At 41.5% G+C, this 15,075-nt stretch overlaps 1 protein-coding gene across 2 annotated transcripts; it reads right to left on the minus strand.

Annotated features, from left to right (window-relative positions):
- Positions 1-369: 369 nt before the first annotated feature.
- cabp1b (calcium binding protein 1b) lies at positions 370-14,641 on the minus strand. Of its 2 annotated transcripts, none has more exons than XM_028602251.1 (7): positions 13,905-14,641; positions 3,115-3,145; positions 2,856-2,999; positions 2,509-2,618; positions 2,179-2,253; positions 1,940-2,012; positions 370-582 (listed from the first exon to the last, which is right to left on the minus strand). In XM_028602251.1, the coding sequence occupies exons 1-7, from the start codon at positions 14,571-14,573 to the stop codon at positions 557-559; spliced, it is 1,128 nt and encodes a 375-aa protein (XP_028458052.1). In that variant the 5' UTR covers positions 14,574-14,641; the 3' UTR covers positions 370-556. The 2 variants fall into 2 exon arrangements, with proteins under 2 accessions (XP_028458052.1, XP_028458051.1); XM_028602250.1 differs by lacking the exon at positions 13,905-14,641 and adding an exon at positions 13,077-13,132.
- Between the last annotated feature and the right edge of the window lie 434 nt (positions 14,642-15,075).

The following is a 15,075-nucleotide window of genomic DNA, read 5'->3' on the forward strand; positions in this document are numbered from 1 at the left end:
TATGGCGTGGAAAGAAACAACAGTATGCACAAAACACAAACACACAGCTTTGACAAAATCACATAAATTATTTCCATATTGCCATATTACAGTTGTGCTTAAGATGTCCTCGGCTTTAGAGAGGAATGTGCTGTATTGGTTAGGGTGTCTGCTGGCATACTGCTGTAGTTGAAAATATGCATTTTTAATTGCTACAGTCTAACTCAAACTCCCAACAAAATCCCATTACCCATTAGAAATGTTTTTATTGCTAAAGGAAAATGCGTTTTTTTTTAATATACTTTGTAATAGTCAGAAATGCAGCTGTTGGTTTTGTTTATGTTCTAAGAAACAGTAGCAGCATATAAATCAATAGTGTTGCTCCCGGCTGTTAGTCCTCAGCCTTTGTGCTTCAGCATGGCAGTTTCAGGGCAGGGTTGATATGTTTGTTTTCTTGTTCATTGACAGTCCAGAAATTCAAGCTCCATCGGGACTCTGTGCTGGTCTCTCTCCTTTTCCTCCCATACCAACAGAGAATCCATGCCATGTTTTAACATGTCGACTCTCTGTCGGGAACTCATCGAGACATCATCCGCACAAACTCTGGTAATTAAAGAGAAGGACAGATTGTTTTAAAAAGCTTTATTTAAAAAACCTTCAATGAAATATATGATGCTGCACAAGTGGGCACAACTGCTCCTTAACATACAGGATACAAGTCATGTTTGAGGGTTTGTACCTCTGCGTTTGAGGTATTTGTGGGTTGGTGGAGATGTAGGGTGGTGCACCTGCTAACCCCACCTCAACTCTACTGAGCATTTTAATATCTTTTAGTTCATTGTTTTGGTTTTACAACTGTTTTGGTTCACTCTCACCACTCTCATAGCATATTTTTGTTTTTTCAGTGAACAAAAGCTCTAGAAACCTCACTGTACACTGCCTAGCACTAAACAACAGACTGACACAGTTCGCAATGGCTGGTGAAGCATTTACCAGCTAAAGAGGCAGATATGTTCCTCAGTAAACCATGGACAAGGTCATAAACCTGAACAGAACACTGCCAAGTATGTTTACACGTAAACATTTGAATAATACAATGTTAGTTGCTATATTTGTTTAATTAAAGGGGCTGTACTCGACATTCAGAACATATAGCAGCAAACAAATATTTGCACTGTAAAGATATAGTGGAGTAATGGCGTCCTGAGCAGAGAATGAAGTCACACTTCCTCTGTGTGTGTTGTAATCCGAGCTTCTCTGGTCTTTGTTTTTGATAGCCGTTTTGGCTGCGTGTGCGTTAGTGCATGTGAGTCGATGTCATGTGCCTAAGGCCGTGACAAAGCGTCGTTATTTGACAAGTTGGAACAGTCTGTGAGAGCCGTGTAGCAACAATCCCAGACCACTTTTTTCAGTATTTCGAGTACAGCTCCTGTATTGCTTTGCGACATTCAATTTGTAGACACTTCTACTGTAGGTGGATGGCTTGATTCTTTTCTGCCACACACCCAATCTCAAAAATCATGTCATATCATCAATCATGTTAACCCTGATCTACATGTATTCTACTGTAGCACCCCAAAAGCACACTTTCTTTTTTGATCTTGCTTGATCAAATGTTGAATGGACATTATTTCTGATGTTTTACATATAGAATGCAGAGGACAAATTTGAAATGTTGACGTAAGTATAGTTGCTCTACTTAGAACAGCCTGTACAGTATGCATCTTTTTCTCTGTGGGTAATTTATGAGGTGCCATAATCCGTACGTGATGATAATCTGACAGACCTACATAGCTGTCTTCATCCCTGCATGGTATTGAAATATCAGCACACATGTTGAGATTTTACTTTGAAGTATGTGTGAAGACATGGTGTAAGCATGTTTGATTTCCAGGCAGTGAAATGTGTATGCTGTATGAATTGTAAAGCATGGTGTCACACACTGCATAGGATTCTTTACCTTCAAAGTCGACATGTCCATCTCCGTTAAGGTCAATGTCTCGTAGGATATCCTCCAGGTCTCTGTGTCCAACCTGAAAAAGTCAATTTGTGGGGAAAGTGTGAATGTCCATGGCACAAACCACAAAACACACACACACACACACACACACACACACACACACGTATAAACAGATAAGACTCGGACAGACACCATGATTGATGGAGAACTACAGATGAGGACGGACAGCAGCTCTTTACCTGTTGTCCTAAAAGTTTTTTCATTGCTTCTCTAAGTTCTGCTGTGCTGATCTGGCCGTCACCATTAGTGTCAAACTGAGAATGATAGAAAAGACACAAATGAATAAAACAGAGAGAGCATTAATCATAATAAAATCCTAACTACCAAAACTGTCTTTACTCTTTGGTTGCCATTCCCGTAATCCCCTCTGAAATAAACTCTATACATATGAATTAATGTTGACCCTGATGTTCCAACTCAATTTCAATCCATTGTGAATTATTTTAACCATAATGCTGTGATCACACTCAGTTTACTATTTGGTGAGCTTCCCCAATGTCTTTCCTCACCTCCTTGAATGCATCCCTCAGTTCTTTCACCCCAATCATGTCTGCAGTTTCAGCCAGAAGTTTGGGCCCCATGAGTTCAACAAAGTCCTCAAAGTCAACATGTCCTCCCACTGTTGGACAGATTTTAAAGGGTAAGCTAGGTTAACCTTGGGGGTATTCTTCGAGACAAAACATGACAAGACTGATTGCTTTATTTGTACCCGATCTGAAGAATAGTGATGCTGAAGCCGAAGCACTGTTTTTATAGAGGCTGTAAAAGTATTGAACTTAAACCTTCTGCAGTGATGCACAATTAATTCTTAATGATAATAGTAGACACATATACACACAGACACTGTTTTCCTTACAATTCATGTTGATCTGCTGGCTCAGTTCTATTAGCTCCATCTCTGTTGGCATGTAGCCCATTGTTCTCATGCAGTTCCCCAGATCTTTACAGCCAATGAACCCATCTTTGTCTTTGTCAAACTCCTTGAATGCCTCACGCAACTCTGAGAGCGAAGAAGTAGGGTATGAATGTGAGAAAGATGTTTAAACTATTTCACAAAATTGTGAAAATGTGTGATATATTTTCACATTCTTTATTTTTCCTGAAATGTGACTTACCATCCATTTCTTCGGGCCTTAGCTCTCGGTCCTGTGAAGGATCACAGTGCAAGGTTAGAATCCAAACACTGCTGATCATTTTGAAATCATGCCAGTATACAGCAATCCTCACACAATATGATGCTGTATAAAAATAAGTAACTGCAGGTATGTGCAGCAGAGTGCCAAGAGTCTCCTCCAGCCAAAGAGGAAGAGCTTATCAGGGAGATCACCTGCCGAAGAAAACCTGCAGACTCTTGGCACTCTGTGTCACCCTGTTGGAAAAATAACACATTAGCTGTTGCAATAAAAGTAAAATAGCAGAAACAAGATAAATATAAGATAGAGATGCAGAAACAATGGAAAGACGCAAAGTACGGAACAGTTTCTTTATTTGCCGGTCCATTGAATTAAAATGACTTAATCACAACTCTTGCATCCATTACAAACAGCCATGGGAGAGCTCGTCATCAGAACAGTCAGTAAAACAGCGGTAGTCTACACTGAGGATTTCAACAACACTGTTTTCTTTAATAACAAAACCTTGACTCGTGTTGTCACTGCAGGAAATTGACAAAGAGAGATAATTGTAACATAGGGAGCATTTCTGCCATCACCATAACCCAGCTTTAATAATCCTCCACCCTGCTACAAATGTCCACCAATGTTTATGACTAATGCATAATCAAATGCATAAACATTGGTGTGCATAAATTTACACACAGACACACACACCCTTGCATTCAGCATTCTTACTATCAAGATGACTTGAAGACTAAAAATACCATCTTCGACGTTACAGTGAGAGGTGATTACTACACACATTAATTCATTTTATTGTGTGTGTACTGTGTTGTGTGCTAATCTCTTGGCATGCATGCACATGATATTGTCTGGACTTACGTACAGCCTGCCGGTTCTCAGCGAAGCCCTTGCGTAGAAAGATGCATGCAGGCCCCAGTACGTTGTGCATGGTGGCTCCGTTCTGGGCCAGGGCCACTAGTGGCTCAAGATAGGCCCCCCCAGAGCCCCCCTCCTCACACTGCACTGCTTTGTAGTTCTTCTTCTGGTCCTGGAGCAGCATTCGGGAAGGGGGGCCGGACATGGGAGCAGGGGCAAAGATAGGGGTAGAGACCGTGACTCAGATTGTGGCAGCAAGGAGTCAACAAGGAGGTGGGATGAAGGGGGTGACGGACATATGTCTGTCCGTCATAGAGAGGTGTGGAGTTAGGTCAGTCATGATGGAGGAAAGCACCTCAGTCAGAGGGAAGAGGTTGTAATTTGTTATGACAAGGGCAACTGATGCCATCCATGAATCTGTCCTACAGGTCACAGGCCTGCACAACAGAACACTACCAAGCCTCTGTATCATGTGTTATAGATAATGCCAATAGTGGAGTTTACTACATAGCAAAAATGCAATGCCTCTTGTCACACAACACTGACAGCCTCACGTAACTGCTCTTAAATAAACAAATTGCACAGTCAGCTGCACACTCTAGAGTTAAAGGATAATTACAGTTTACAACTAAATTTGGTCTTAGTTTTGACCATCATTTCTAACAGTTACAGTATGATAACATTAACTGACTTATTGCTCAGATCTGGGAAAACAGAAACATCACTACAACAAATTCGGACGTGGCAAGACGTTTTAAAGAAACCCCCAGATTAGAAACTGCATGTTGTATACATAAATCCCAGTCCAAATTTAACGTAATTACCATGGTTGTGTGCACACAGATTTCCTGTGCAAGGAGCGATTATTACCAACATTTCAGGTGCACTCACTTGCGGCTTTATCTCCAAATTAAGTGGTTTAGATTATCTAACTGCTCATGTTTCTTACCCCATCTGACTTTGTTATCCAAATTCTCAACACTGACTTTGGTGAGTACAATATCATTATAACCGAGTCCACATGAGTACATATTTAACCGAAAGCATTATGATTCCAACTAATGACACATGTTGGTAATAATAGTGGTAGTGCAGTGTCTGGCGGTACGAGGGAATTTAAAGGATTGATGACACAGTGTATTTATAGTCAAAAAGTCTTATGCTGGGATAGTTACTTGAATTTCTGTTTTTTTTGTGCACATTACAAAATAATTGTGTTGTCCAGGCGATGAGGCTAAAAGTCCGCCAGCCATTTCATTATAATCACCCATTATCCAATCGACCAGGGGGAAAAACTTGTTCTCACAGCAGTCATCCCAATTACAGAGAGAGCTACAGGTTAATTAAAACAGGCAATCACTGCTCACCAGTGGACAAAAAAAGCATCCTCTAAATAAAGCCAAACAAGGTACAACCATTGCTCTGACTAATATTTAATTTAGATAGAGCAGCTGTCTGATGTTAGGCTACACGCAGAACACAACAGACTAGTAGAAAAAGGACTGTTTTCATGCTCTGTGACTATCTATTGCATTAACATATCTTTCTTGCTTATAAAACAGTGATAATACCGGTCAAGTCTTCAATTATCACCGTGTAACATCCAATTCAGTAGAGGAAAATCCTCGGAGTGGACTCACTGTCACAGCGAATTACCAAGGGACCATTTTTGCCGCTGCTTTACATCTTAGAGACATGAGCTAGTGCCCGTCTATGAATACTTTTCCAGTAAACAGACATCTACATGCATACATAATGAAAAATGAATATGCAAGCAATGCATATACTACATGCAAATATACACAGCATTGTATTCTCTACAAATGACCTTCACACTCCATCTGTTACTATGCCAGTCCTAATGCCAGTTCATGCATTCCTACAGACCCCACCACAGGAACGGATGCCCACAGGGTAATCTGACCAAGTGATGCATGGAGCAGGGCTGTCTGTGGGTATATCGTGCCAAAAAAGTATGATGAAGCCACGCGCTTTCAGTTATATAACCAACAAAAAAAAAGTCAAGTCAAGCAAGAACTTCTCTAGCACTCCAAGACGTTGTGCACAGATGGCATCAACAGTTGCATGTCATATTTTGCTTCCTCAAGGATGTGCAGCTGCTGATATGAAGGAAAATCTATTTGCAGGACCGTCTGCCTGCTTCACTGAGAGTCTATTCAAGCATACGCTGACACGATGAGGGCAGCAGATGTGTTGTACGAACAAAGGTTATCTTCTTGAGCCTTTACAAAAAACATTCTAAATGTTCTTCCTTCGTTGGCCCTTAATTGCGCACTTATGTTGTCGTCTAAAAGCCGTAATGCCAGTGGTACATTTGATCTAATAGAATCTGATATAGTTGAAAGACCTGTTGACCTGTTTGGAACATTTTCACTGACTGGCCACATCCTGCAGGTGCAGGTTCAACAGGGTAGAAATCTTCTGCTGGCTGGTAAGGTGGCATCACTGTGTAATTTGACTGACTCTAATGTTTGGTGACATGATCCAAATTCACCGACTTCACCTGGGCCAACAGGACGAGCACAAGCACCACCAATCAACTCAAATGACCTCTTTTGAAAGGGCTAAAATGGGTTTCTAGGGAATGCAACCATGCACTAATGAGCACAGAGGGAACTAGTATAAGAAGATATATGATAAGATGCATATTGCCCTAAACTCAATGCAATTCATAGAGTACATTCCGAATGAGTTTTCTACAAAGTCCTAATCAATTATAAAGACTGTAAATTCCTAACATTGACAGAAACTACAGCATGAGACACAAGCTTTATCTTGAAAAACTCTTCCATTATTCTTCCATGTGCTTGGACTCCAGCAACACAAAACACAGGTAAACAGTTCAAGACAGTCTGTTAGTGAATAGTCAGACAGTAGACATGGTTCAGTCAGAACAGGTCCAGTCAAATAGCCTTTGGTCAGGTTGGGGACACACCATGAGACAAACATGCACCAACAGTCAGGGGATTCAAGGACACCACAGCAAAGCGGACCTTACCTTCTTGGTGAAAATTTTAAGCGACTTTACAGAGTTGCCCATTGCAAAGAAAAATCCTCTTTGTTTTATGTTTTCTCTCTAACCGTGTCTGTGTTTGTGTGGCTGTATGTACGTGTATGCATGTGTGATTGCATATGTTTCCGGGCATGCATGGGAATAGGGGTGATTAGAAAGGGAAAGAGGGTTCAGTGGGTCAGTGACTAATATAAGAGGACATTTGGGAAAAGACAGGGATAGGAGCAGAGATATCATAGGAGGTTGAGGAGGTATAGGAGGGAGAGGATGGATGAGTGTACGGGGAGGACCTAGAGGCAAGGACGCCGGAAGGTATGAGGGGAGGGAACGCTGAGACAAAGAAGGAAATATGTAAACAAGGACAAAGGACAGATCAGAAAAAAACAAAGATAAGCGAGGGAGAGGAAGCATGCGTGTGATCAGAGCGAGATGCAAGCGCCAGGAGTAGAAAAAGTAAGATTGCTTATTCATTCCATCCTCTCTCCTACAGTGTCTTTCCTCCCTCCCCCCTCTCTCTCTCTCTTTCTCTCTCTCGCTCTCTGTCCGTCCGTCTGTCTCTTGCCCTTTTTTACCCTCGCTCTATCCCCTACTCTCGCTCACTTCACAGTTTTAAACCATCTATGCGAATGTGACAGAAGAAGCTCGTTCGGACAAGCATATTACCTTCCCCTAAGCAAGACGCTGGGGACACTAATCCAACACACACAAACACACACACACACACACACACACACACACACACACACACACACACACACACACACACACACACACTCACACTCGATTAAACATACAAGCATGTGGGGGGCTGTGGAGCTAAAAATATAACACACGCTCTTCACCCCCTGCTCTCCCACATTTCTCCCCCTCTCTCTCTCTCTCTCTCACACACAGACACATACACACACACACACACACACACACAAACACACACATAGAAGCATAACATTGTCATGTTAAGCTAAGGGTACGGATTGAGATCAAGACCAAAATGTGCAAAAATTACATTGATTGTAACCAAAACGTGCAAATGCAAGCGCACACACACACACACACACACACACACACACACACACACACAAACACACATATACACTGACTTCACACACACACACGTGTTGTAAAGTACTATGACTGATTGTTGGCACTTAGACCCCAGCAGGGAAAAATAACAATGTAAAGGGATTTAGACTTGTTTAGTATTTCCATTTCATATTAGTTTATACTTCTACGTCACTACATTTTAGAGAGAAATATTGTACTTTTCATCTTATTTTACCGAAGGGTATATAAAAAAGGTTAGAATTGTCAGCAGTTCGACCAACAAAATTAAAACTGTATCCATGTTACCTAATAAATAACTACAAAATAGTATCATACATAAATTAAATAATGAAATATGCCCTTCTGTAAAATGAGTACTTTTACTTTAGGTGCATTTTGCTGATAATACTTTCAGGACTTTTACTTGTAAGTATTGGAGTGGAGTATTTATACATTGTAGAATTGTTACTTTTACTTAAGCTAAAGAATCCCTTTGGACTAAAAAAAGATCTACTTAAATCACAATTTCCTTTCTTAGTGCATGTGCACTGGAGGCTTCAAGTTTCTACATCACTCTTGTGTAAGTTGCATATTGAACCATGACTGGATTCCAAACAAGCTGTGATGTCACAAAATCACGCTTGTGTCTTATGTCTTAAGTTGAGCAAAGACAAAACTTTCCCCCTTTTAGGACATTCATTTCAAAACAGCCTTCTAGTGTCAAACTGCACATACATCATTCTGCACAGTTAAACATCCAAGTGAAAAACATTTTTGAGCGGAAGGGGACATTAAGGATCGGAGCGCTTCATACCACCACTGTCTAAAACTACAAACCACAGTATAAACCCTCATGTTAGGTTTTCACCAGCATCATTCACTCCTGAGGTAACACTAATAAACATTCTTATTTCCCTCTTCTGTTCGACCTTGTCTATTCTCTGTTATTTTAATAAACACATTCACGCCAAAGTCGCTTCAGTTCTCGCTCCTATTCAATATCTCTGCGGCTCCTCTGTGTTGTTCTGCGGATGATTCACCCAGCCTCTCACCAGAGGCTCATTGTGAACTTCAGAACACATCAGACGTCAGACACAGGAGCCGTCAGCTCTCATAATGTCAGACCATATAGTGCACAGGCATGAGATCCATTTCTCCCCCTTCTCTCTCACTCTCTGGATGTATCCTTTTCCTCACCCTTTTCTCACTCACACAGAATTTACTTTACATAACTACTTACACACTACATACCGACAACATTTCACTAACATCTCAGGAGATCATTCATCTGAGTATTCAAGGATTATTTGGCAAAATATTCATTGTAAACACAATTTAAATAGATCGATACACATGTACTAGACAGGAAGCTCATTCCAGGAGGAAATATTAATATTTGCAATTGCTTTTTAATGGAGATTTTGAGGTCAAATATAATCCTGTTTCATCCACTGCCATCACATGTGTTAAATGAGCTGAGAGATGTAGGAAGGGCAAGGAAGGGATGGATGTAATAAGAGGCTCTTATGCGTTTATCATTAACCTGACATTTGTTCTTTTCCTATTATAAGGCAAAAGTGGAATCAAATCTAACCATGTCATGGTCTACTGAGGTTATGTCACTGTGTATTCTGATGATAAGACAAAGGGTTAAATAGAGTGACCATAAGATTGTTTTGTGCATGTATTTTTGTCGTCATCAGACGACGTCTAGGCGGTGAAAAAACAAACAATGCACACATGCGTCATCTTCTTGTGCTTGGCTGAGACGTCACAGTTTTATCCCATGGCTGATTAATTCATTCAAATCAGAACAGCTAAAATCATCAGCTTTCATGCAAGTTATTCTGGTATTTTTGTGTTATTTCAGATAGTATTATTAGTAGTATTATTAGTCTGGTTAAAAGTCTAGTGCGTCAGCGGGGGGAAAATATTGATATGTCTCATTTTAGTCAATTACACCTCTGCTGTTTCTTCTCTGACTCATTTATCCCCTGTCCTCTGTCTCACTCCTCTGTCTCTCACTGATTTTCCCTTTCAGGCTTAGGTCTCCATGAATATTTAGCATCAACACCCATGTGCTTACAAATGCAGCACGTGCAGCTGTGTGCGCAGGCTTTTACATTTCACTGCCTAATCCTCATCTCAAAAAAGGGATTCAACCAAATTCTACCTCCTTTTCTGCCAGCACAGCTATAAAAATACCCATCCGTGTCTAAAAATAGCCTGCTATACTCTAGACATACTGGAGGCATATGCTGTGGTGAATACGATCATCTCTTTCCTCTCATTTCCACCATGTCTTTCTCCTTTTCTACTCATTTTGTCTTTGCCTCCTCTCTCTTTTCACTCCTCAGACATCATCAAAGTCAGTATGACCCCAGCAAAGGCAAAGAGGGAGGGAGATCTTTTTAAGAGCAAAGAAGAAGGAGAAAGGGAATGGCAGACAGGAAATGTCAGAGTGTGCGAATGTGAGATGAGTAACAGGAAAACCAAGCATGGAAGTGAAGGGCTAATCTGTGTTTTAAGACCTTTCCTCACATTGTCCTCAGAGCTGTCAGCTGGGAGCAGGGAAGTTAGAGTTGATGAGTGTTTGTCTTGTATAACAATGACCAGGTCTGCCAGCACTTTCTATTTTATTCTTTGTCCTCCTCCTGATTTATCTGATTGCCTCGCTTCCTTCTCTTTCTTCCCCTGCCCTTTCACTTCTCCTGTCTCACTGATGTGACACACACACACACACACACACACACACACACACACACACACACACACACACACACACACACACACACACACACACACACTCAGTGGACTGTTAATCCCTCTCACTCACACACTCTTTGAGTTCAGACCTATTAGTGTAAACAGTAAGTACTCCCTCTGCTGGTTAATACACATTCTTTCATCTAAATTTAATTTGAAAAGAAATCATCTCAATAATAAATCTCTCAGCAGTAGATAATAGATGTCTTTCAATAACAGGTCTCTACCGCATTTTGAGATTTACAGGGCATTTATTTATTTTTTTAGAACAAGGTCATTGAATGTCACAGAAGCTGAGGGATGTGGTGATTGTAAAAATCTCTCAAAATAGAAACTGCATTTCTACTGGGACAGAGAAACTGCTCATGCTCCTTGATCAAGGTGACTGGTGTAACCTGGATAGATTAAAGGTCTGAATGTGCAGAAATAGTGGGAGTTTTGTTAATTATGGTGCCTGATTTAAATATATAAGATTTTCATATTAAACTATGATTTATCTAATGAATCACTGTATCACAACCTATCTGCAACCATCAAGCTGCAAAACACATTCAAGCAGCTAACCACATCTCACACTAGGCTTTTTTTTTATAATCATGATTCATTTTATGAATATGAAAGTGTGGATTATAAATTGGTAGTTTGGAAAAACAGGATGGAAACCTGCTTTTTTATTCGCCAGTCAGGTAGCATGTTTGCCAGTCGATTTGGATATTTCTTTTCAAGACAAACAAAAAACCCAACACTCTGCCCTCCTCCAGTCTCTCGTAATCAGGTCTTGATGGGCTATTTTTAGCTTCTTCCACTGGCAGTGCATGAGTTCTGCTGGGATTGTATGCAGATCTTGATGTTATGTAAGAAAATTTGAAATGAAAGAAGTTGTAGCGTGTAATATCTCACCCCGCATTCTCCGTTGCGCTGCCACATCTATTCAAGGAGCATTAAAGGCATGTTATTATCACTGCTTGGTCATTAAAATTAAACAGCTTGGGTAAGATGCTGAAGAGGTGCAAAAAAACCCTGTCTCTGTCATTTTCTTTCTTTTCATTTTCGCACATACATCTTCACCCTTACTTGCTCTCACTTTCACACAAACACTGAGTGCAACTGAGTGCCGTCAACTCAGAAATCTATTTTGACTGTTGACTTAACTTTACGGTGAGATCACGGAAAACTAATGTGTCACAAATGTTTCCTCTTTAAAAAGTTGATGATTCAGTTACAAAATGTATTCACCATCGCTGAGTAGGTCAACTTTTTGATGCAATGTTTTTAATGAGTTGATTACTGAGTAATCCTGTTATTTGTTCCATCTATAGTTCACATTTCGCTCACCAAAAAAACATTCAGAGCTGTAATTCGCCAACACGACTCAAATATACAATAACGCTATTACAAAAGAATAGGTTACGTTTCCCCCAAAACACAGGTGGAAAATATGAGAGATCTATAGATTTGATGGAAACTTCAAAACATCTGCTATTTCCACACACGTCAGCAGCTCCAGAGACTTTATATAGCACACCGCTGCATGGATTTTGCCTCTCTGGAACCCCTAAGACTGATTGAAGCTCTAGCCTGGATTGAGAGGAGTTATTTCTGGAACACTTTAGTGTTCGGGGAGGTAATTGTCTCCTCTTGAGCTTTTTTATCATCAACGCAGAGAGAAGGATTTAAATGAAACAAGAAAAAAGATTGGAGGGAATAGACAGCCTGCTGTACTGCACAACTGCACGGCGTGTCACAGGAGAAATGCTGATGTGTTAGTAGGTGAGCAGGTGATGCAGGGAAGAAGAGATACACCCTTTATTTGCTGTCCTTTCTCACCACAGTGTCAGAAAACACTTTTAGGTGAATTATGTTTAGATTTGATCAGATTTTTGTAACCTCAATATCAAAAGGGTTCACTTACCTCTGTGTGTGTGTGTGTGTGTGTGTGTGTGTGTGTGTGTGTGTGTGTGTGTGTGTGTGTGTGTGTGTGTGTTTGTGTGTGTGCGTGCGTGTGTGCCTGTGTGCGTGCATGCATGAGTGACAAGCTCTCATCAATGAAAAGTTTTCCACACTGCGGGAAAGTTGATCCCCCTGCTGTTGCTCAGGTGACAGGCACAATGAAAGTGGTTGTATTCATATTGGGATGCATGACAGACTGCAGCCCCCCTGTCATGGGACTGATGGATACCAGATACATACAGGAGCCAGATTTGGACTGAATACGTGCATCCATTTTTAATCTGCTCACCTGGGGTGACTGGAGGTCCAAGACAGACATGGCTTCCAGTTTCACCCGCATCTGGACCTCCACCTGCTGTTGACCAATCAGCTCTGCAGCTGTGATACACTTTAATTAAGCATCCACAGCTACAGTAAATGTGTCAATAAAGGAATAGAATATCAAACTTTCACTTTGTTTTTAAAATATAGACATAATGTTGACTTGAGAGTAAACCACTGACATTAATACACCTGGTCTCTCTTATACTGGGAATAGTGTGAAGATTTGATATGGATTATTTTTGTCCTACCATGTTGATATTGCATTTATACTCTCATGGTAAATCAGCTCTCTTCTTTTTTTAGTTGCTTTCCCCCCCACCTATGGCTACAATTGCACCCCAGCTGTTTTTGAAGGAGGATCTCTCTTTGATTTGCCTTTCACAAATGTTCCATGTGTTAAGGAAAAACTTGTCTTTTTACAAAGGAGCTGATGTGGCCATAAAGCCTATTGAGTCAGTGTATGTGAAATAAATAATAATAATAATAACTTGTAATATGCATTTAAAACAAGACAAAAGTATTTGCATTGACTTAAATTAAGCTATAACCGATTACTGAAATTCTGTGCCAGTTGCCACCAAATGCTGAGTCTGGATGGATTCTTGATTCATGAAATGCTGATGATTCATTTACTTGACAAATTGAAAATTGGCCCCCTTTCCATTGTGTTACGGTATCAGCGAGCAAAAGCACAATGTTTAAATTAGACTTTTTTTTTGCATTTCAACAAAAGAAAACTTAAATTCTCTGAAAAACTTGTTTCAAAAGTTTAATTTCCTCCATGCCCTCTTACCTGCCCAAAGACTGACTTCACAATCGGATGAAGACTAGACTCATACTCAGTTACGCTCAGTCTTTTGGACGTTCGGCTGGATGCGGGCTTGACAGGTGCGCTGGTCGCAGGTGGGTCAGAGCTGAGGCTGGAGGATGACCCGGTGATGACTCTCTCCCTGGGCTCGAAGAAGAAAGCCGCATCGTCCGGTTGTTTTGGATAAGATGGAGTTGGAGAGGTCCTCCTGTCTTGCAGGGAGCCGCCCTGGTGATGCGCTGCAGGAGGCAGCTCACCTCGGGAGGAGTCGTGGTGATGATGATGGGAGTGTTTGGACCTGGTGGACTTGCTGCGTTCTTTCTGATGCCGACTCGTCCCGTGTCTCACATCCTCCTGAGCGTAACTATCATCCTGGAGGCTCGGCTGCTGGTGAGAGTGGCTCTTCTGCATCCGATGATCACCTACATTTCGAGAGTCGGCATGTCTTGGTTGACAGAGAGGTCTCCGTGCACTCGTCTCGCAGTCCTCGGTCCAGCCTGCATCATCGCTGCCTCCAGCTCCGGTGGATTGATGGTGAGCGCGGTGGCTCCGGTGATTGTGTGGACCGCTACTCGAGTGCGCAGACCTGCGGTTGAGCCCCGATGTTCTCAGCAGAGAAGTAGTGGACTCGCTTTTGGGCAGAGAAGAGCTCATCGTTCGCTTTCTCGCGCTTGAGAGGCGGAGTGAAGCTGCTGCTGGCTGCAGGTCGAGAAAAGGGAAATAAGGCAGTCGTCCGCCACGTGCAGGTGCTCAGCATCAGCCAGTTGGACCCCACTCTTATCAACCTCATCAACACGCGACCATCACTGCACAGTCCGCGGGATGAAGACGAAGCAGCAGCCACCTGATCGAGCTGTTGCAGTTAATGTGAAGTGCAGCCTGATCTGGCAGCCAGGCGGTCACTGTGACGCTTCACGGGGGGGCTCCACTAACTTTGGATAACAGCACTGTTTTTTTGCGCTGTCGCGCGCCACACGCACTTCATGCGCAAACTTCATAAAGTCTCACGTCACAACAGATCATTTCTCGCATGATAAACAGCTTGATTAATATTCCCTATACTGTATAAGAAAACCCGTTTGAGCTTTTCTAACATCGTTTTCAAAAAGCACCCTTACATATTTCACAAGCATTAATGGACAAATTATATTAAACA

Source organism: Perca flavescens, chromosome 16 (genome assembly GCF_004354835.1).
Source record: "Perca flavescens isolate YP-PL-M2 chromosome 16, PFLA_1.0, whole genome shotgun sequence".
NCBI lineage: Eukaryota > Metazoa > Chordata > Actinopteri > Perciformes > Percidae > Perca > Perca flavescens.

Bases quoted from the DNA above. Each gene is read 5' to 3' on its own strand.
- cabp1b (XM_028602251.1), bottom strand. From the start codon at position 14,573: ATGAGCTCTTCTCTGCCCAAAAGCGAGTCCACTACTTCTCTGCTGAGA. The intron at 3,146-13,904 runs GTAAGAGGGCAT...GATCCTTCACAG, and splicing joins TGAAGTCAGTCTTTGGGCAG to GACCGAGAGCTAAGGCCCGA. The intron at 583-1,939 runs GTAAAGAATCCT...TTTAATTACCAG, and splicing joins TGGACATGTCGACTTTGAAG to AGTTTGTGCGGATGATGTCT.